At 41.3% G+C, this 23,572-nt stretch overlaps 1 protein-coding gene across 3 annotated transcripts in view; it reads left to right on the plus strand.

Annotated features, from left to right (window-relative positions):
• Positions 1-23,123, plus strand: part of SPHKAP (SPHK1 interactor, AKAP domain containing) — a 162,603-nt gene extending 139,480 nt beyond the window's left edge. The window contains exons 8-12 of one of the 3 annotated variants that reach the window (XM_040450794.1): positions 9,551-9,727; positions 11,578-11,664; positions 13,894-13,946; positions 14,037-14,221; positions 21,241-23,123. In XM_040450794.1, the coding sequence (XP_040306728.1) occupies positions 9,551-9,727; positions 11,578-11,664; positions 13,894-13,946; positions 14,037-14,221; positions 21,241-21,384 (646 nt within the window). In that variant the 3' untranslated portion in view covers positions 21,385-23,123. Of the gene's footprint in view, positions 1-9,550; positions 9,728-10,063; positions 11,550-11,577; positions 11,665-13,893; positions 13,947-14,036; positions 14,222-21,240 lie in introns of those variants that run through there. The other 2 variants (XM_040450795.1, XM_040450796.1) reach the window with 2 other exon arrangements.
• Positions 23,124-23,572: the final 449 nt, after the last annotated feature.

The following is a 23,572-nucleotide window of genomic DNA, read 5'->3' on the forward strand; positions in this document are numbered from 1 at the left end:
GCAACAGTACAAAGAGGACAGCCTGAACAGAGCTCAGAAGGCACTCTCAGTTAAGGAGTCAGAGATTAGAGGATGCCACACAAAGAACTCCAGAATTCTGTAGAGGGATCCCCTTGAGCCTGTTGCTGAATGCTAAACCCTGCATGTGTATGTGAAACCCCATGAAGCCAAAGACCTGTGAGCTGAAGAATCCCACAAGTTCACATGGGACTTGGAGAAATTTATTTCCAACCAGCAGAGTAGAGAACCCATGTTAAACACATTCAGCATTTAGCAGAGACCCCCGAAAGTATCACGCTATAGAATTAAGGCTAACTTACCCCGAAAAAATAAAAGCTAATCTAAACTTGTTCTAATAAAACTTGTAACTCAACATTGAAAAGGTCAAACTGAACTAAAACTTATTTAACCTAGAATATGGGTCTAATGCTCTTCAGAGAAATACAACAAAATCCAGCACTCGACAGCATAAATATACAGCATAAGATCCAATTAAAAAAAAAATGTTTCACATACAAAGAAGCAGAAAAATGTCACCCATAACCCATAGGATAATCAGTCAGCATAAATATATCCAGGAACTACAGAGGTAACGGGATTAACAGACAAGGACTTTAAATAACTATTACAAACATGTTCCAATATTTAAAGGTACACATGAATCTATAATTGGGTGAAAATTATAAATTCACAAATCAAGAAGTACAGTGAATCTTAAGCAGGATAAACAAAAACCCACATCAAGCACATCATGACCAAATTATTAGAAACCAACGACAAAGAAATAGTCCTAAAAGTAGCTCAGAGGGAAAAACAACTTACATACTGAGGAACACAAAAATTGCAGGTTTCTCATCAGAAAAAGGGAAATCTAAAAGATGAAGAATGACATCTTTCCTGTGCAGAAGGAAAAAAAACTGCCACCTTAGTGTTCTTCACCTCACAAAAAATAAAGGCTATCCATGGATAAGAAGACTCAATATTGTCAAGATATCAGTTCTTCCTAACTTGATTTATAAATTTAATGTAACCCCATTCAGAATCCCAGCTCATCATTTTGTGGATATCAACAAAATGATTCCAAAGTACATACAGACAGGCAAAATACCCAGAACAGTCAAGACAATATTTAAGAAGAAGAACAAAGTCAGGCTGCCATCACCTGGCCTCAAGACTTACTATGAAGCTGCGGTTATCAACACAGTGTAACATTGGCAAGAGAATAAACAAATGGATCAATGGAACAGAATAGAAATGCCAGAAATAGATACACACAAATATAGTTAACTGATTTTTGGTAAAGGATCAAAGGCAAAACAGTGTGAAAAGTAGAGTCTTTTCAACTCAATACTCACCTGCCAAAAAAGAGTCTAGAAACAAAACTTACACCCTTCACAAAAATTAACCCAAAATGGACCATGGATCTAAAAGTAAAACTTAATAAAACTATGAAACTCCGAGACGATGACATAGGAGAACATTTAGGTGGCTTTGGGTTTGGCAACGACTTTTTAGATAGAATATCAAAGACGTGATTCATGAAAAAACTAAGTGATAAAATGGACTTCATTAAAATTAAAAACTTTGGCTGTGTGAAAGGTGCTTGTCAAGAGGACCAGAAGACAGGCTGAACACTGCGATAAAATATTCCCAAAGACATACCTGATAAAGGACTGTTATCCAAAATATATAAAACTCAATAATAAGAAAGCAAACGACTCAATTTTGAAAGTGGCCAAAAGACTTCAACAGACGCCTTATCAAAGAAGACATACAGAAGGCAAATAAGCATATGAAAAGATGCTTAATATCATATGTTATTAGGCAAATGTCAAATGAAAACAACCAATGTGTTGTTTGTGTCTCAAGCAACACACAATGCTGAGAAAGATGTAGAACAACAAGACTTCGTATTTATTTCTGGTAGGAATGCAAAAATGGCACAACGACTTTCAAAGACACTTTGGGAGCTTCTTACAAAAATGAGTATACACTTACCATATGATCCCACAGTCACGCCCCTTGGTATTCACCAAAAGGAGTTGAAAATTTATGTCTACACAAACACCCGCACATAAGATTTTACAGCAGCTTTACTTATAATTGACAAAACTTGGAAACAACCAAGATTTCCTTTAGCAGATTAATGGATCAATAAGTTCTGGTACATCCAGACAATGGAAGGTTTATTCAGCACAAAAAATAAATGAGCTATGAAGCCATGAGAAAACATGGAGGAAACTTAAATGCATATTAAGTGAAAGAAACCAATCTAAAAGGCTACATACTGTATGATTCCAACCCTCCGACATTCTGGGAAAAGGCAGTAAAAAGCTCAGTGGTTGCCAGATGTTAGGAGGGAAGAAGGGATGACAAGATGGAATCCAGAGGGTTTTTAGAACAATAAAACCATTCTGTGTGATACTATAACAGTGGATACATGTCATTATACATTTGTCCAAACCCATAAAGTGTACAACACGGAAGTGAACCCACGGAAGCTATGGATTTGGGGTGATAATGATGCGTCAATATAGGGTCATTGATCGTAACAAATGTATCATTCTGGTGCAAGATGTTGATAGTGGAGAAGGCTGTGGTGTGCAGGGGCTGGGCACATGGGAACTCTCCACTTAGTTTTACTGTGAACCCAAAGCTCCTCTGAAAAAATAAAGCCTTTTTTTTTTTTTAGAATAAGGGCTAAAGAGTAGCTTTTTATGCAAGCAAAATCTTAGAGAACATGTGCTAGGAGATCTATACAAAAGGAAATGCTAATGGAAGTCATTAGGCTAAAGAAAAACGATACTGACGGAAACTTGGACTGCACAACTATGAAGTAGGTAGGTAAATATAAAACACCTTTTCTACTTTAAAGTTTCTTTAAAATATAATTACTTACAATGAAAAAAATATTTTATGACACGTAGAACTAAAATATATGTCGGTTATGACACAAAGGGTGGGAGGGGGAAATGGAAATATACTTTCCTAAGAATCTTCCATTCTGTGTGACTTTGTGTAATGTAATCTGAAGTTGGACTGTGATAAATTGGATGGATACTGTAAACCTTGGAATAACTACTAAAAACATAAAACAAAGAGCTATGTTAATAAACCAATAGTGGAGATAAAATGGAATGCTAAAAAGTGTTCAGTTAATCCCAGAGAAATGCCGGAGAAGAGGAGAACAGGAACAAAGCACAGATGAGAGTAATAGAAAACAATGATCAAGATGATATATTTAAACCTAGTCAGGGGCACCTGGGTGGCTCGGTCGGTTGAGTGTCCGACTTTGGCTCAGGTCATGGTCTCGCAGTTTGTGAGTTCAAGCCCCGTGTCGGGCTCTGTGCTGACAGCTCGGAGCCTGGAGCCTGCTTCAGATTCTCTGTCTCCCTCTCTCTCTGTCTCTCTCCCCACTCACACTCTATTTCTCTCTGTCTCTCAGAAATGAATAAACGTTAAAAAAATAAAATAAACCCAGTCATACTGATAATTGCATTAATTCTCAATGGTCTAAATACTTCCATTAAAAAGACATTTCCTCAGACTGAATATAAAAGTGAAACCCTACTATAACTGTCTGTAAGAAATGTATTTCAAACATAAAGACATAAATAAGTAATAAGTAAAAGAATGGGAAAAGAAGTATAAGAAATATGAAGTAGGCATATTAATAGCAGACTGGGTAGACTTCAGGACAAGAAATTTTATCAGGGATAAGGAGGGATATTTTATAATGATAGAGAGCCCAATCCATCAAGAAGATGGTAATTATAAATATGTAATCACCTAAATAACAAAAATGCAAACTACATGAAACAAAATCTGATAGAGCTGGAGGGTGAAATAGACAAATCTACAATCAGGATTGGAAATCTCACACCCTTCTCTCAGGAACTGATACAATAGTAGACATAAAATCGATAACGATATACAAGATTTGAGCAACCTTCTCTATCAAGTTGACCTAATTAACACTAATTAAACACTCCAACAACAGCAGAATACACTTTTTGTTTTTTAATTTACATCCAAATGAGTTAGCATGTAGTGCAACAATGATTTCAGGAGTAGATTCCTTAATGCCCCTTCCCCATTTATCCCATCCCCCCTCCCACAACTCCTCCAGGAACCCTCTGTTTGTTCTCCATATTTAAGAGTCTCTTCTGTTTTGTCCCCCTCCCTGTTTTTATATTATTTTTGCTTCCCTTCCCTTATGTTCATCTGTTCTGAGAATACACTTTTTTGTTCCAAGTGTACTTGAAACATTAACCTGAGTGGACCACGAAGCCATAAAATAACTCCTAGGGACACCTGAGTGGCTCTGTCGGTTAGGTGTCCGACTTCGGCTCAGGTCATGATCTCATAGTTCATGAGTTCAAGCCTCGTATCAGGGACTGTGCTGACAGCTCAGAGCCTGGAACCTGCTTCAGATTCTCTGTCTCCCTCTCTCTCTGTCCTTCCGCCGCTCGTGCTTTGTCTCTCTCTGTCTCTCAAAAATAAATAAATGTTAAAAAAAATTTTTTAAAGTCTTAATAAATTTTTTTAAAATGGAAGAACTACATAGACTTTTCTGCAGTCAGTATACTGTTTTGAATATTACAGGGTATGTTCTGTGATCACAGTGAAATTAAATAAAATCAATAACAAAAAAATAAATCTAGGAAGTCCCCCCCAAATATTTGGAAATTATCAACACACTTCTAAATTATCCATTGGTTTAAAGATTGGTGACTAAGGACATTTTTATGCTTTAAAGTTAAAATGAAATATTTAAAATGTAGATGCTTGATTTTCATGATTTCCCCCTTCAATGAACTTTTTATAACTAAACAATGACATGACCCATTGGAAAGAGCTTGTAAATGTAGTTCCATGTTTATTGTTACCTTCTACCTATGGCAAGTGATTTCTATTTTCTATTTACAGTGATGACTCAAAATTTCTTTTTAAAATAAACATTTAGGTTTAAAATAAACATTTTAGATTACAGAAACTGGTTGCTTACAATTTTTATTTTATTTTTTTTTTCAACGTTTATTTATTTTGGGGACAGAGAGAGACAGAGCATGAACGAGGGAGGGTCAGAGAGAGAGGGAGACACAGAATCGGAAACAGGCTCCAGGCTCTGAGCCATCAGCCCAGAGCCCGACGCGGGGCTCGAACTCACGGACCGCGAGATCGTGACCTGGCTGAAGTCGGACGCTTAACCGACTGCGCCACCCAGGCGCCCCTACAATTTTTATTATTAATATAATACAGGAGGGAATGCAGGCGTGGCAAAAATCGTGCACGACAGTACAATCAGGTATGACAGTAGTTCACTAGTAAATTAAGGCGGAGGAACATTCGGCTCGATGATTTCTGAGGTCCTTGCTAACTCAGAAATTCTACAGTTGAATTTGATAGCATATTACAACCGGTCCCCTAAAGCTCTATGTGTGAATATAAAATCAGAAGTGGGGGAAAGGCCATATACATACATCTGCATAACACATCTGTGCATTATTCACAAATAAATGAACAAAGCTGTATACTCCTCTCGAAAGAAAATGAAAACCGGTGTTTTAGATAATCATTATTCATTTCGACTTCCCAGTTATGTGACACAGAATATAAGATTTACTGTAAATAGAGCATGAAATTAGATAAAATAAAATATGCTGACAGACTCATTTTTAACCTGGAATGTTCAATGTCAATCACTGAGATTTAGCTTCTGCTTTAGTAAGAAATATCCTGGAATGAATTCTTCTAATAATGCAAGGTCCTAACTTAGTAAACAGTTAGTCTCGGAAGTTTCACGTTAAATGAGCAAACAGATGGTTTTAGAAGCGTCTCCTTTGTGCTCAGTACTTGGCTTATTTACCCCCCTTTTGGGGGAATAGTTAGCTTCAATAGACTTTTCTTTCATTTGAATTTAATTAAATTCATCAAATGTTTTTTGGGTGCAGCCACTGTCTCACTTTCTCCCTGTTCAGTTTGGAAAAATCTCGACATGTTAGAAAGGAAAACCTTTTTGCAGCAACTGTTAGTAGCACAGCATGTGAGAAAGAGCCACACCTTAAGGCTGTACCTATCCAGAATGCCGTGGGGAGGAATCTTAGAGGCAAGGATCCAGAGCTTTTGTGACATTTTCTAGGTCACAAGTTCATATATCAACTAAGGAGATTTTTAATTAAACCCCAGAATTTATATATTTGAAGTCCTACTCTCTACATCAGAACTCTTTTTTAAGAAATTAAAATGCATCCATTTTTGGAGAAAGGATAATGGTACGAATCCCGAGATTGAAGAGAACTACCTAGGCTTTTCTGCAGCCCAGGATACTGTTCTGAATGAAAGAGACGAAGTGTCTTGGGTTGCATCTCCTGGGAACAGACCTTAAGAGGGGGAGTTTCGGGCAGATAATCTGTTAGGGAGTGCCCTCCAGAGATAGGTGTGCATACATCTGTAGGGAGGTAGGAAAGGTAAGATTGTACAGAGAGAAGATGCCCCCAAATGTGTTTGCAATGGACGCTTCAGCACGTCCTGCGGGAAATGCCGCAGGTGGAAGGATCCGTCTCTTTGGTGCCAGGGGAGACAACGAGAGGCCTTTTGTGTCATTGTATCAGCTGGTTGTTTGGATGTTCGCTGAGGGAGGGTACAACCTTGGCAAGGTAATTGTCCGCCCCATGGTAATTCCCAGTGTGCTGGCAACAGCCAGTATTGTCTACAGTCAGCATGCAATGGCCTAGAAAAGCATTCCATATCCATGACACCAGCTATATTCTTCCTTATCACCTGAGAGATACACTCTTGCTTTTTGCCTGCAGTCTGTTGGTGTCCTTGTCTCCTGTGCTATTAGGTTTTGACGACTCTCTATGTAGTGTCAGGAGAAGGGTTCCAGGAGCATGTTCACAATCCTGTATATTTGGCTTTCTGAGCAAAGAGCACTGGCAATCAAAGAACGATTGGATGGTAGCCCTAAAGACAGAGACTTCTAGAGAGATGCAGAGATTTATATTTCTGGAGCTATTTGTTTACAATCCAGGGTGGTGAAGTAGAGACCATTTCGTCCTCTCTGCAGAGAATGTTTGGATTTGTTTATAAGGGATCTCTCTCTCTCCCTCTCTCTGTCTTTGTCTCTCTCTCTCTCTCTCCTTCTCTTTCTCCCTCCCTCTCTCCCTCTCGCTCTTTCTGTTTCACCTCTCCCTGGTGAAGAGGAGGGGCAAATGTGTCAACAGCAATTCCTATATGAACTCCAAGCTTCATAATTTCGAGGTTTCCCTCCTGTGTTGCAAGCCTCACTACATGATTCTCCAGCATTGTTTTGTTTTTAGATTCCACATAAAAGTAAAGTCATATAATATTTGTCTTTCTCGGACTTATTTCACTCAACATAATACCATGTAGTTCCATCCATGTTATCACAAATGGCAAGATTTTGTTCTTTTTATGACCAAGTAATATTCCATTGTATATATTTACTACATATTCTTTATTCATCTCTTGCTGGACATTTATGTTGTTTTCATATCTTGGCTATTGTAAGTAGTGCTACGATAAACATAGGGGCGCATTGGTCTTTTCAAATTAGTGTTTTCGGTTTGGGGGGATAAATTCTTAAACGGGGAATTGCTGGATCGTATGGTTGAAAGTGGAGAGAAATGGTTGGGGCTCAGTTGTTAGGAAGCTAGTATGATACAGTCCGGACGAGGAGGAACGGAACAAAGCCCACGAGTCTCAAAACGTGAGGTCTAATGTCTGGCACCCATTCTTTTTTTTTTTTTTTTTAATTTTTTTTTCAACTTTTTTTATTTATTTTTGGGACAGAGAGAGACAGAGCATGAATGGGGGAGGGGCAGAGAGAGAGAGGGAGACACAGAATCGGAAACAGGCTCCAGGCTCTGAGCCATCAGCCCAGAGCCTGACGCGGGGCTCAAACTCACGGACCGCGAGATCGTGACCTGGCTGAAGTCGGACGCTTAACCGACTGCGCCACCCAGGGGCCCGTGGCACCCATTCTTTTTGCAACCTTGGCCAAGTCATTTAACCTCACTGGGCTTTTGCATCCCAATCTACAGCAAATCTATGACGTTCCTTCCAAATCTAAATTCTAACAATTCAGAACGACCTAAACTAAGATAATTTCATGAGCATAGAGAAGGCAAGATCAGTGGAAATAGAAGCACATGGGAAGGGGATAGGAGAGCAATTAGCATTTGTTTTAGATATGTTGATTTCAAAATATTAATGAGACAGATTGGATGTTTCCAGGAGACCAGCTGAAAAAAAAAAGAGCCCCCAGAAGCAGGAAGAGGGGCCCTGGCCGGAGTTCAAGTTCAGAAGCTATTTTCAGAGGCAGGAGAGAGAGTAGAGGAAATTGTTCAGGACAGACTGGAAAGAAGGGCAGTGAATCCATCAGGGCTGTGATGGTGGCACTGAAAGGAAACCCAGGGAACCAGGCTCCGGGCAAGGTGTGACCAGAGAGGCAGAAAGTCATGGGAGGCCGGGGAGGAAAGGCTGTGAGGAGAAAAGCCTGTCGGATCAGGGGTTAAAGGCTTTAGAGAGCTACCTGACCTAAAAAAGCACCCAGAAAGGCAATACTGATACCCATTAGAGGCTTCAAAGGGAGAGGATGGTACAGAAAGGGAAGCCGCAACACCCAGTGCTCATCCCAACAGGTGCCCTCCTCATCTGACAATAAATTTCATATTTAAAAAAAATAATAAAAGCTTTAAAAAAAAAAAAGAGGGGAAAGAAAGGTAAGCTACAAATGCAAAATGTGTTCAGAGGCATTTAGAGACAAACCGACTTGGTAAACCTCCAGAACCGGGTGGGTGTTTTTCTCCCAGCATGCTCCACTTGCCACTTGCATTAAAATCACCTGCAGTGGGGCGCCTGGGTGGCGCAGTCGGTTAAGCGTCCGGCTTCAGCCAGGTCACGATCTCGCGGTCCGTGGGTTCGAGCCCCGCATCGGGCTCTGGGCTGATGGCTCAGAGCCTGGAGCCTGTTTCCGATTCCGTGTCTCCCTCTCTCTCTCTGCCCCTCCCCCGTTCATGCTCTGTCTCTCTCTGTCCCAAAAAAAAAAAAAAAAAAAAAAAACCTTTAAAAAAAATAATAAAATAAAAAATAAAATAAAATAAAATAAAATCACCTGCAGTGGTTGTTTAAAATGCAGGTTTCTTGCTCTCCTGGCAGAACCATTGGATCATAATCTCTGGGAGAGGGTGCTCTGGGTATCTCCATTTTAGATGCTACCGTCCCTCCTTTATTTCTTCTGTAGGTAGCCCGGGGGGTTTCGACGTGCTTTTGAAATGATTGGAGGGAGTCAGTAGAAGGAGATGAAATAAAGAGATGGTACAACTGAAGGGAGTAATCTCGAAAAGGCAAAATGGGACGGAGAGTGCTAGGAGAAGGGTCAGCCTAAAAGAAAGACTGCGCTTGTCTGCAACGGTATCTTCCTCACTGTGGCAGAGACTCGCGCCCGCTGAGCAGTCAGCAAGGTCTTCGTGAAAAGCTCTGTCTTGTGCCTCCGCTCTTGGTAATGATGCCTTGCCATCTACAGTGCCGGCCTTGATGTAGCAGAGGCGGAGGTGTCCGCAGAAGGCAGAGCCCCCGATGAGTTTCCCAACCTTCCCAGCAGCAGTCGGGAGAGCACGGACAGTTGGTCCCAGCTCACCAACGAGGAGGACAATCCACATGATACCAGTAGCTTTCTTCAGCTCAGCGAGCGATCCATGAGGTACCTGCTCTTGACTTGACTTCCCAGGGAAACAGGTCTCAACACAGATACTGGAAATGCTTCCTAAGTGGTTCTCTGCAAAGGGTCCCTAACAGGGCAAGAGAGAAAGCTCCCCGCTAGATCAAGGTGCCTGCCTGTCATGTTTTGGGCCAAGAGGTTTCTTAATATCCAGTTTTGCCTTTAATTACCTTGGCCAAGGTTAGGAGTCAGCTGTGTTTCTCTCTCTGCCAAGTCCCAGCTAGTGTAGTCAATGATAACGACTGAGAATTTTTAAATAAGGGCTGCTGTTACACCTGGTGTGTTTGATACTTTCTCTCTGGTTCATTTGTATCTCAGATGCAACCCAGACTGGGTTTACATGAGGCAGGTGTTTCCACATTGTGTTGTGTTGTTTGGCCTAATTGTTTCTCTCCCTTTCTCTCCCCTGACCTCTATATTGTTGTTCTGGGTAAGCAAGAGAGGAGTTAATGAAAGATCAGATTTGGAAAGACCCAAGCCCATCAAGAGACATAAACCGAACACTATCCCTCCGTGAGATAGAAACGGAAAGAATCTCCACATTTCTGCCCTAAGTCTTATTTGATACTGGCCCAGTTCCACAGACTTTCCAGAAAGGCCAACGGGCAAATGGGACTCAGATGCATCTGGGTGTAATGGCTCCTTGGCGGTCTTATTTCTGGAAGTTCGGTCTGCTTAGACCCAGGAAATCTTAACATTGTCACACACTTTGTCTAAAATGCCCCCAAACTGGTGGGAAATATTACAATATAGAGATAGAGAGGAAAGAGAATTTCAACGTCTGGTCTTAGCAGAAGTTTACAGGGTTAATTACCTTGAGCGACGTGTTTGAGTCATCAGATTTCCATCAGTGAATATATCTGATGCCCCACATGAAACCCAAAGCCGGAATTTGAAACTGGAGGAGTCTAGTGTGTTAGTCACGGTCCTCCCAAGGGAAGACTGCCCCATTATATGACACACCAGCACTCACCCTTTGAAAACCTGACTTGGAAGAGATGTCACTGGGAAATAGTGGGAGTATGAGGAAACTCGGTGAGCTTGCTAAAATTGGATGCATTCCATTTTGCAAGTATAGACACAGCCTAAAAAAAATTGGCTCAAGTCAACTGTGTTTCAGCAAATAAATTCCAAGCTAGTAACTAGACCATATGTTGATTGTGTAACCCATGAAAATGATACATCAGCCCTCCTACTCCTCGATACATAAGGTATCAGGTATTGCTTCCCAACGATTTTACAACAAAGGAGCTGATTAAACTTTGGCATTGCCCAATTTCACATTTGTAAGTTCTGCAGTGCCATAGTTAAACAATGATCCAGGCGCATATTCTGTGGAACGCCCCTCAGAAAAATCCCGTGACAGGCAAAGGGAGAACGCGTGTCCCCTGGTTTCTGTCAGAAGTCAACAAGCAGGCAGATGAACATTCTGGTACCTTCCCCAGCCAGCATTCTCAGAAGTATCTTGGTCTCCATGGGAACACCGAGGAGTCTCTTGCTGCCAGATAAACATCCTCACTATACCTAGAATGAGGAAAATAAAAGTCTGGAGATTGTCACCCACTAGGTGTAGCCCATCAGGCATGACACCACTACAGAAATTCGAAAATGACGATGATGATGATGATGATGATTGGCTTGGGCCAAAAACGTCTTTTGTGCCGTTTCCCCCTAATCTGTCCAGAAAAAAATCTTAATGTAGGGGTCCCCCAACAATATTCTCCCGGGGACCAAAGAAGGACCTCTTAGAAAAAAAATGGCGGAACGTCAGTGTCGGCGGTGTGGCCAGGTGGTGGAGACAGGCATTAATATGTAAACTTTTGCTTTGTCAGCAATGGCAACAGTAGTGCCACTAACAGTCTTGGCACTGTGGACCTGGACATTTATCAGGAAAGCATGCCATCTTCTCCCATGATTAAGTAAGTAGCCACCAAGATGCAGTGATTGTGAGACCGCTACCCTAACTCCATCTGGCAATCCATTTTGGTCATTGAGATCGTGCCCAACCACTGAATCATCATGTCCACGCTGCTGTGGTTCCATGTCACTGGAGCAAGAACTAGGGCCTAGAATAGTCCTACCCTACCACCACTGGTAGGGCCACCACGGATCTTACCCTGCCCTACCACTGTCTTCTGGATTTCAAATCTGCCCCCTCTGATAAAATCATTTCACAAAAAGCTTATCCGTACAATCAGAAAGAGATGTCATTTTACTTAATTGGACAGAGAGAAGCAGAAATCCTTTTAGATCATACCATGCCAACCAACAGAGACTATTGTTCAATAGAATGTAATATGAACGGCTTTTCCTTTACTTCGTAGAAACCTGGGATAATCACTACTAAATGGGTCTAATACCAAGAGGTGCTACAATGGAGACAGGTCATTGCCGTGCAGTGACTCTGCTCCCCACGACCTTGGGACCCTTCTAAAAGGTCTAAAAGACCAAGGGAAAATAGCACTTAGAGAAGCACATGTGTAACGTAAATTACAGTGCCAAAAAGGAGGACAATGCGAGGTCAGGACTGCATCCAGAATTTGTGATTATTCTGGAAAAGTAAATGAATTGAAATCTATTTTTGACCATTATGACTTAGCTTACTATTTGGAGTTTTCTGAAATCTGAGAAAAATAAAAATGAACTACAAGACTAACAGTGCTCCCTGATCTCCTTTCTCAGTTGCTCTCTCTAGCTAAATCATTTTTGCTTCACTATGTAATCAGGTGTCTGGCCTGTGGGAGTATGCTTCAGCGATTGACAGTCGCCATGCACCCTTTGTTTCATAGAGCCATTAGTCACAAGTAGAGATGAACACACACATTAGTTTGGGTTTGCTTTGTTTTTTTAAGGTAGGACCCAAATAAAAACAAACAAACAAAAAATCACTTTGGGTTAAATTTATTTTTTCTCTTTCAAGAAGCATTTGTTTAGCTACCCTTTTCCACCTTTCCCTAGGGTTTGAGCCTAGGACCCCACAGATTATATGCACTCAGGGAAAACCAAAATAACCACCACCCATATCCGTGTCTGGCCGCTCCACGATAGCAGAAACTGTCTTACCATACGCCATTTCACTTAGATCACTTGCAGAGACGTAGAAGAGAATCTAGACCCTTGGGAAATTGGCCGTGCTTCTAGAAGTAATTCTGTAAGCATGGCAGAACAACCAAACTCTCTCTCAACATCAGGAATACAGTGGAATTTATAGCCAGCAAATCTTAGCAGGAATAGAAAATATAAGGGAGAATACTCTCTCATAAAAACACACATTTTTAGGAGCTGCTATAGTCTAATTGCTAGACTGTACAAAAATATAAGACAACCACAGTCTTTGCAAGATGGCCACCTCCTTTCAACTGTTGAGCTATATGCTCTCCTTTTGGAAGCACTTACTGAATCCTACCATTATATCAAGGCTTCCTAACAAGTACTTGCTGTATGAAAACACCTCAAACATTGACCATGACTTTAATGAAATACTTTGGTTTTATCTCTAGTTCTTTATCACCTCCAGCCTCCTTCATCCTTCTGCTAGAAAGAAAAAGAAAATTTTCAATTTTAATTAAGATATTTCATTGTACAACTCAATTTTGCTGCCCATTGGTTGTTTTATCCCTTATTTCAGACTAAAATGCAGATTTGTTGCTACCATAGTTTAGGAAAAAAATCATCGTATCAGGATGGAAATATAGGGACCTTTAAATAACAGGGACCTTTATTTAAACAGGGACTTTAAATAATAGGGACCTTTAAAGTCAAATACAGAAGAAGGATACATCCCCAAATCAGATCGAGTGGCCTACAAGATATTTCCCTGACTGTCCAAACTGGTGAAGGTTTGTGGAAGGGAAGTTGAGGAGAATAGATGGATGCATTTCTTCCGGTCTCCCCCACCAATTATCCCCACTAAAACTACGCATTTAATCTGGCCTCTTTTTTAGGGCCAGGGTATTGATTGCAGACCCAATAATCCTACATAAGAGCCACATTGATATTTCCCCAGTATTACTCCACTCTACGAAAACAATGGATCTAGAACGAATTTCAGAAGCTTGTAGATCGATACGACCCATTGCCTCATCATCCATTTTGCAGCTTACCCTTTCTAAACATTACCAACCATATACTGTTGTTTTCTCCCAAAGTGAATTAGTAGAAGAAAAGGAGACTCTTAAAGGACAGTCAGAAAACGTAGAGGGTAAGCCACATTCCCATAATTTTGACACACAATTTGCCTGTGATCTCCCCGTGGAAAGCATCATAAGACTGAGGTTTTGTCTGTGTTCAGAAGGCGCCTCTGGAGTGCAGGTGGGAGCGGCCAGTCCCCAGGGGAGCCTGCTGGTGATCAACTTTGACCTGGAACCAGAGTGCCCTGACGCTGAGCTTCGAGCCACTCTGCAGTGGATAGCAGCCTCTGAACTTGGGATCCCCACCATCTACTTTAAGAAATCTCAGGAAAACAGAATCGAAAAGGTACCATGTCGTGTGTTTGGATGTGAAAAAAGCTTCGTGGTTTTGTCACTGCTGGAAACTCAGTAACTTCCCAGTCAACTCACTTAAATTTTGAATGATTTGCTCTTGACTTTTCACCTTAAAATTGTGGCTAGAACTTTGAAAGCTTCCACCTGCTTAAAATCACAATAACTGTTTCTTTGACCCTCAGTTTGTCTCGGCTCGTTGGTGGCAGTGAGAAAGTGAATTGAGGAGCTGGGAACTCTTCCAGACTCTAGCTTTTTGATTGTTCCTTCGTTTGTTTGCTCTGTTTTGATGGTTCCTTGCTCTGGAACCAACCTCCTCATAACACTCATTTAAATAAAGGGTACAAGGGAAAGACCTGAAATATATAAGAAACTAAAGTGAGGCCACATTGATATTTAAAACAGACTGTGGCATGATGTCAAGAAGAAGCATGTTTAAGTCCCTACTGAACAGGTTTGCATTAGACAGGCTTTCTCGTGATCATTCTCCACCTACCAGCAGTATAAAGTCAGGGAATAGACCCTTTGCCAACCTCAACATTAATAGCAACTGTCACTCTAACTCCCTATCTTTGAGACTGCCCACTAACCGTGGTAGAATCTCAATGATTAAGATTGACGCACAAATTCATCTGCCAATGTCTTCAAGCTCGATTTGCCCGCAGTTTAAAAGTACGCCCCTTCTGCAAATGTTCACATTAATAATAATGTTGCTCTATTCGTTTTCTAGTGCTGTGTCATCAACTGCCACAAATTTACCAGCTTAGAACAATGATTCCCAGCCCTGTTGCCGGAAGTTTGGGTAAATTCTACTCGGCTCTGTGCTTAGGGACTTGCAAGGCAGAAAGCAAGATGGCAGCCTGATTGAACGCTTGCCTGAACACTGTGGGGAAAAACAAGCTTCCAAGGGTTTTCAGGTTGTTGTCCTAATTCAGGTCCTCGTGGCCGTGGGACTGACACCCTGTTTCTTTGCGGGACCACCTCTAGAAGCTGTGGCATTCCTTGTCATGTGGACCCCTTCGTGTTCTCATACAGTCAGTCCCTTACTTCTGCCACCAGAGAAAACTCTGCTTTGAAAGGGCTTGTGCAAGTAGGTTAGGTTCACCCGATAGTCTCCCTTTTGATTAACTCAAAATCAACTAAAGAATCTCTTTTGCCATGTACAATAACATAATAAGGGCGTAATTATCTCATCCTACGCGTACTGAGGATTAGGGCAGAAATCTTGGGAGCCGTTTTACGATCCTGCTTATCACTGCCACAGTGCATTTTTGAATGTCTTATTGTCCCAAAGTACCTCCACGTATTCATTAAGCTTGTTTCTCAACAACCCTGGGAGAAGAGCCAAATGGCTATTACTGTCGCTTTTTAATGGACAAGTCAGGATTCAGAGAGGCTGGCCCATGAGAAAGGATGGTAAAGGCGGCTCAGCCTAGTCCTGGAAACCTCTCAATAGTGTGTCTCTCTCAAGCTAAATGCTCTTGGAGTTACAATCTGGATTTTCTCTTTAATGTGTAATTGCATTTTAATTCTCACTGTCAGAATCTAGCAGCTTGAAATGAAAGATCCTTGATCATCTTGCCCATGTACATGGAAATTAGAACACCTTCCCCATTTCTGTATCACCAGCCAATGGGATTGGCCACTGGAAAAACTGCAGAGACCTAATTTATACTGGCCCCTCCCACATCAGCCTCTCTCTCCAGCCGGTAATTTATATTTTTCTTCATGTCCAGGACTTCCGACCATTCTGTGCCGTCTGAATTTTGTCATACCTCTGTTGGCAAGGTGATGAGTAGTTCACTACTTAATAGGGTCTCCTTCCATCTTACCTTTTAGCCTGCACGGTGCAAAGAGTGGGGCAAAAGAACCCCCCTCATTGGACCCCTCCCTCTTTCTGTTCACCATCCCAAAGACTCCCTACCATGGGGAGGGGAACAAGAACTTCCTCAGGCAAATGACGTCCTCAAATTCCTGGAAAAATGAAGGACTGGCTGGTTCCCAACTTCATCTCCAGAGCATTGCTAGGTCCATTTTCAGATGGCCTCCTAAGAAAGTAGCTTTTTATCCAATCCCCCATTTTGAAGAAATAACACAGGACTCTATGTGAATACGTGCCTCATAAATCCCCATTAGGTGAAAGGACAAGGGGTGTATCACTAACTTGATTAGTAACTTGATTATGTAAATCAGGCCCTGACTTGACATTTCTTTATCCTCACCAATTTTCAATTCTCAGAGGGGATGCCTGTCTTTGGTCATAGCTATTTTTCTGAGAAAATAAACACTCCACGAGTGTTATCAAGAAAAACATTAAGTAATGTTTTACCCATGCAATTTAGCATCAGATCAAGGAGCTTATTTCTCAGGATTGTAATTTTAGGAACTAAATATTCTCATTTCTTTCAGAGTCAGTTAAGGTTCTCTGCAGAGTGGCTTCTCCATAAATGGGCACTGTTTGTTGTTTGAGACCAAACTGGTTAAATAAAGCAAACCCTTACACAAAATTTTTATATCCTTGCTTTTATCAGTGCTGCACTTGAACACTCAAGTGCTGATTCTGACTGTTTTTTTCACTGGTGAAGTAGCTAGTTTCCAGTAGTGCAGAAGAGAGATTGTGGCCTCCCATGGGGCCGTGTCACACAAGGGTAGCACTGCTCCTCCTCAGCTTGGAAAGGGTTAAAGAAACATCTCTGTTAAGTTCAGAAATGTCATTTTTCCCACCATCGCTAGAGTGTTAGATATCATTCACAGTTCTACCCTTCAAGCCACCATTTGTGTGAATTCTGATTTAAAAAAAAAAAAAATGAATTTAGTTAACAATTTTCCCACTTGTGTGTTTCCCACTCAGTGCCCCAGCCTGAAGCTAAAGGGCATAAACTAAAGGGGAGACGATATCATGAGTGAATACCGAAGCAGCTCATGTTTCCCACCATTGACCTTGGAATCAAGGGGCACTTAAAGTCAGCTTATAATGAATTTCAGCCTCGTTTCAACTCAAAAGGCAAATGCCAAACATTTTTGGTGACCAGTGTAGTGTCACTCCTTTCTGAAAAGTGACACTTTCATTTCAAGCTTTCTCTTTCGTGGCATTTTCCCTACTCATTAAAATGCCATGTTCACTTGAAAGTTGTGCGCTCGGAACATTCATCAACGGTTCATTGAGCATGTACAACATACCAGGCACTGTTCTTGGCTCTGGGAATATGAGGAACAAAGGACACAAAATTCCCTACCCTCATGGAATTTCCATTCTAGTTCAGGAGGGACCCAGAGTAGGGTGAGTGTCATCCAGGGGAGACTCAGATTATAAAGAGAAATCTATGAGCCAAGTGCACAGAACTATCTGGGACACTTGCTTACAATTCATCTTCTTAGGTCGTTTCTTAGCCCTGATCGCTTTCCATGGGGCCCAGAAGTATACATTTTTAACAACTTCCCTCAAGTGAAGCCATTTTGATGAGTATCAAAGTTCAAGACCCCCTCCCATAAGAAATAGCCCGAAAGAGTGACAGAATTTGAGTTGGACTTTAACTATCTTAAATTCCAGGGCAAATTTGCTGAGAATCCTAATGCCTAAAGGTCTAAAACACTTTGTAAATGTAATTCGCAATGACTGACATCAGTTAAATGTAATCTACTTAATTTAAGATGTAAAAAAAAATCATGACAGCAATTGTTTTTTTTTTAACAAATGACATAAACTGGCCAATTATTTTTCCTTCTGGATCCAAAATATCATTGCTCTCTAGCTCCTTTTCTAAATCCAACGAGCTCCTGTGAGCTAGAGTGGCCTGATGCCTGGCCTCACTGTAAATCAGTGCCTTTCCCATTTTTATGCATTTGAGGATTACTTCTTTTTCTTGGAGGTGATGCAAAAAAACCAACCAAACAAACAAACAGAGGAAAAAGGTATATGCATGCCTTCCTAAGAAAGTGAGGGTCATAAGAGAAGTGACCTTACCTCTAGGTCATTCCATTCTACTTGCAAACTGGTAGAACGGCAGTAAGAGAGAAAAAGGAAGGAAAAATAGGGAAGATTTTACTGTTTTAGTCAGCTCAGACTACCTGAACAAAATGCCATAGACTGAGTGGCTTAAACCAAACATGTACTGCTCACAGCTCTGGAGGCTGGGAATTGCAACATCAAGGTACCAGCAGATTCCATTCCTGGTGACAGCCCTCTCCCTTCCTATGTTCTCATATGGTAGAGAATGAGCTCTGGTGTCTCTTTTCCCTTTCTTAGAGGAGAATAAGTCTTACCATAGGAGTCCTGTCCTCATGACCTCATCTACACTTCATTGTCACCCAAAGGCCCTGCCTCCCAATACCATCACTTTTGGGTTTGGGACTTCAATATATGAATTTGGCAGAGAATGCCAACATTAATGCATAATAGATACTAAGTTTCTTCACTTATAAACATAAGAAATCGGCTTGAACTGAATACTTTCGTCATGGTTCTCTAACTTAGTGTGCACTGGAATTACCTGGGGAGATTTATAGACCCAGTTGCTCTGGCCAATTAAATCAGAATCTCCTCTTGGGATGAAGCTCAGACATTGGAATTTCCTAAAGGTCCCTGGTGGTTCCAGGCCACAGACAAGGCTGATAATCACGAATCTACAGGCCGTAATTGCAGGAGTGGTTATAGAAACGAACTCACTTGTACTTCATGAAATGGAATTCTGCCTTGGAGCAAGAGAAGGTAGTTGCTTTCAGAAATCTAAGTTGACTGTTTGTTTTTAAATCTCACAGTTCGCAACAACTCCCATAGACTCTACCATATAATTTTGGTTTTGTTTTTTTTATTTTTAAAAAAATTTTTTTTCAACGTTTATTTATTTTTGCGACAGAGAGAGACAGAGAATGAACGGGGGAGGGGCAGAGAGAGAGGGAGACACAGAATCGGAAACAGGCTCCAGGCTCCGAGCCATCAGCCCAGAGCCCGACGCGGGGCTTGAACTCCCGGACCGCGAGATCGTGACCTGGCTGAAGTCGGACGCTCAACCGACTGCGCCACCCAGGCGCCCCATCTACCATATAATTTTGTAAACCATTGATCTAATTTAGCAAATGCACCTGAGAATATAAAAGCCCTCTACGTAATACCCCTCTTCAAGTGAGTCTGTCAATGACACCATCACAGGATATAAGCCATTTTAGTTTCCTAAGACAAAATATTTGCTCAAGGAAATGCCCACTGTGATATGTAGGAAGGGAACCTGATTGTTATGGACTGTGAAGTGGCAGGAGGTGAAAATGTTTGATTTTTGTTTTTCACTGCATTGGAATGAAAAACTCAGCTCCAGGACACCCTAAAGCTGATTCTAAAATTACCAAAGCAATAACATGGACAGAAACAATGAAAGATCTAGGGCCAACTGCTAACCTGAATGTGCTTAGTGTTTATTTATTTTTGAGAGAGACAGAGTGCGAGCCGGGGAGGGGCAGAGAGAGAGGGAGACACAGAATCCGAAGCAGGCTCCAGGCTCCGAGCTGTCAGCACAGAGCCTGATGCGGGGCTCGAACTCACGGACCTGAGCTGAAGTCAGACGCCCAACCGACTGAGCCACCCAGGCGCCCCCTGCACGTGGTTTTAAAAGGCTATAGCAACAAACTGGGAATGTCCTTTTCTGGCCTCTTCACAATCTTAGCTGCATTTTTATTTAGAAATTCCTTTTAGTGAAGGAAGAAAAGAGTATAGACCTTCTTGTCCATCAGCCCCACAGATGTTTCAAGGTCTTGATGTCTGAGGTTAAGTCATCAGAGCCTCAAGTATAGTCTATATTTAGTCGTGCCAGACCATTTTTAAAGCTGATTTATTGAGATATCAGATTGTATTTAGAAACCATGAAACAGATTCTAGCCTGTGACTATTCCACAAACTACTGGCAGAGTGGCTAGCCGGTGGGGCATCGGTCAGCATCATCCTGTGCTCATCACCACAGTGGCAGATCCTACTTCAGCAAGTCCTTAATAGATGGAAAGAATCTAGTAATTGGGCTTCCAGAAAGGTCTGGGGCCAACAGCCTCCTGGGAAGGGCTTGGCAAATATTGGCATCTGCTCCAGAGCTTTGTCTCTTAGAGCAATGACTCTGAGATAAAAGTTGGGAATGAAATGGTAGCCCAGTGAGCCAGAGTCTACAGGAAGCAAAAGAAGGAACTGAGGCTAATTTTATATTTCTGTGTATTTCATGTTGGCTGCATCTTTATAAGACATGTTAAGGGAGAGGCGACACCCTCAAGGGATGGGTCTAGCCTAAGGCCATTGGTGACCCCTTGATGGAAATCTTGAAAAGAAGTCACCAACCTATGAGCCTCTCTCAGTGAGATCTCAGAAACTTGATGTTCAAGCCTTCTCTACTGGTAACTCCTACTTTCTAGACTTCCAGTAAGAGCTGGGAAAGTAAGCGCTGGAAAAGTCTGATTAATCAAGTCGTGCAAAGACATCCTAGCCTTTCTCCCCTTTTCTCTGATGCCCCAATCTTTCCTTTTCCTTTTACGATGGAAAACCAATGTCTCTTGAAATGTGATGCTGGGGGAGAGGACTATTCAAGACAGAGTGGGGAGCCAATGAGTGACTGTACCCAAAAGGTCAGCACTTGATTTACTTGGCCTAAATGTATGCATCCAATGAAAGATTATTTGTAAGACAGATAGAAGGTCCTGGGAGCTATGCTATACAGTCCTGTCACAGAGAGTCCAGCTCAGACCTGGGGAAACTCTTGAAATATCCAAAAGATAGACTCTTGAAAGAAGAATCCCATTTATTTTCCCACAATCAATGGAAGGCAGCTGCTGTGAAGAAGAAAAATCCAGTTCACTTGAAAAAACTCTCTAACAATCAGAATTGTCTAAAAAGAAAATAGATTGTCCTGAAAAAATAGTCCCTTGTCACAAGAGATTAAAAAAAATAGCCCGGAGAGCTGTTGGCTTTGGAAAAAGGGTTGAATGAGATAACTTTGAGGCTCATCTGTGATACATGAGTCCTAATTCTGTGCTTTATTTTAGTTTCTAGATGTCGTGCGGCTGGTTCAGCAGAAGTCTTGGAAAGTGGGAGACATCTTTCACGCGGTTGTTCAGTACTGCAAAATGCATGAAGAGCAGAAGGAGGGGACCCCGAGTCTCTTTGACTGGCTCTTGGGACTGGGATAGGGCAGCAATGCCCTTAGAATATTCCTTCCCTTTTTCCCAGCTTAGATTACAGTGGTTTGCTCGAAATGCTCTAAACCTCCTCAAAACATCCCATCACATTAGCAGAGCTATACAAAATCTGCTGTTCAAGTCTGCTGCAGATCGAATAAATCTGAGGAAAAGCAAAACACAGATCGGTACAAATCAAGGCAACCTGTGAGCGAGGCCAAAAAAAGCTTGTATTAGAACCACTGGAAAAGCAGAAATTTTAATGGACCCCAAACGAAAAGCTTTTAACTCGGCCCAAACTCCAGGAAAGCTGTACTTAAGTATTTTTAATGATATAAAATGACATGTAATGTCTCCAATTATGTGAATCAACTGGAAACAAAGTCACTAGTCAAAATAATTTTGTAAACTATGATGTAACTTTTATTTTACTTTTTTTGAGCTGATTAAGGGGCTCTCAGCCCAGGTAAACACTTAAGATATGGGTGAGAAATTTCCAGAATTTTGATATAAAAGATCTTCACTTTCAGACCATTATCAGTGGATATTAAGAGAAATGCAGGAGTCCTAGCGATGTCCTCTGCCCAGGTGATTTCATTGATTCATAGCAGCTCACTGGTAAGTATCTCCTATCCCCCCAATAGTGTCTGCATTCTCAACTAACCAGAAAACTATTGGTGTTCAGTTGAGAGACAGAAAGACTGAAAATTGTCTCGTTTCCGTCTCTATATTACTTGGGTAACATGATCACAGAATTCTTACCATAAGGGAAAACTTTACTATCAAAAAAAAAAAAAAATCTTTTGAGATAAAATCTCCTTGTGTATTCAATTATATAAAATATAAGCATTCCTTTTATTTTTATTGTAAATTATGAAGAGATGATTACCTTAAATAATATATGAGTTAGCTTAGAGGTTCATACAACATGAGAGGATTGTCGTCTTAAGTTGTATCTTGACACTTGAGCTCAGTGGTTTCATCATAAATGCATTGATACTGGTATGGCCGACCTGCTCCCAGGATGATATGGTGACGGGCGCAGGATTTGACCTAACCCGTTAGGACCGTAGACTCTTCCTGACTCAAACACATTGGCATTTAATTTGGAAAAAAGAAAACCTTATCCCATTGAAGTTTTTCAGAAACAGAGCTTTACTCTTTTGAAAAACCGACATATCTAACTTCTCCTTAATAAATCCTCTTCCCCTTCAACTGACTGAGGTACACCGGCTTTTATTTTCTTGACCAGAGAAGGTGTTTATCAAAGATTTCCTTAAATATCTTGCTTTTACTCTATTTTGAAAATTTGTGAAGTGATTTTAAATGTGAACAAGGCCCCAGGCCGTCAGCGCTGGACTTATATGTCATCCACAGCTTGAAATGTCAAGAAAGCCTCCATGGGAGCCGTACCTCCCTCTTCACACATCACGGAATCCTCCCCAGAATTCATTAGGCACTTGTTACATCAATAGTCCCGATTTAAGATATGTGTTCAACTCGTCACATTAACAAAATGTCAAATTGTAAAATGTATCCATTATCTCAGACTGAAAGCTCTTTGTGCTACTGAACGGAAAAGGATAGATTTATTTTTTAAACCATCCCAGAATATTGTGCGTAGACTTTTTTGTGCCGGAATGAATGTTTACTTATCCTACAAAGCACAAATACGGGATCGTTACCATGTGATAAAGTTATACATGTTGTACCTAATGTTGCAAACGAATCAATAAATTTTTGTTGCCGAATGGTTGACCATTTTTTTTGGTCCAAAAATCGTTCGGTGCCTCCTAGAAAAAGATGGCCCCAGTGTGATTGGATGAAGGTAGATTGTCCTTTGGACAAGCTTTCCTGTTCCATTTTCAACTTTTGAATGAGAAAATGTCCTTTGACTAAATTTGTTAGCGTCAGCGATTATCACATAAATCAGCATTTCTCCACCTTCGCACTATTGACATTCGGGGCTGAATACTTCTTTGTTGCAGGGGGCTGTGCTACGCGGTATAGGATGCCTGGCCGATAGCCACTAGATGCCAGTGGACACTTCTTCCCGTCATGACGAACAAAGATGTCTCCCAACATTGCCCAGTGTCCCCTGGGTGGTGACATCACCACTAGTTGGGAGCCAGCGATATAAACAGTGTACTGAAGGGGTGGAGTCTGAGGCTCTAGGAGGTGTCAGGGTGGAGGAAGGGGA

This window comes from Herpailurus yagouaroundi, unplaced genomic scaffold (assembly GCF_014898765.1).
Source record: "Herpailurus yagouaroundi ecotype Mexico unplaced genomic scaffold, PumYag 202, whole genome shotgun sequence".
NCBI lineage: Eukaryota > Metazoa > Chordata > Mammalia > Carnivora > Felidae > Herpailurus > Herpailurus yagouaroundi.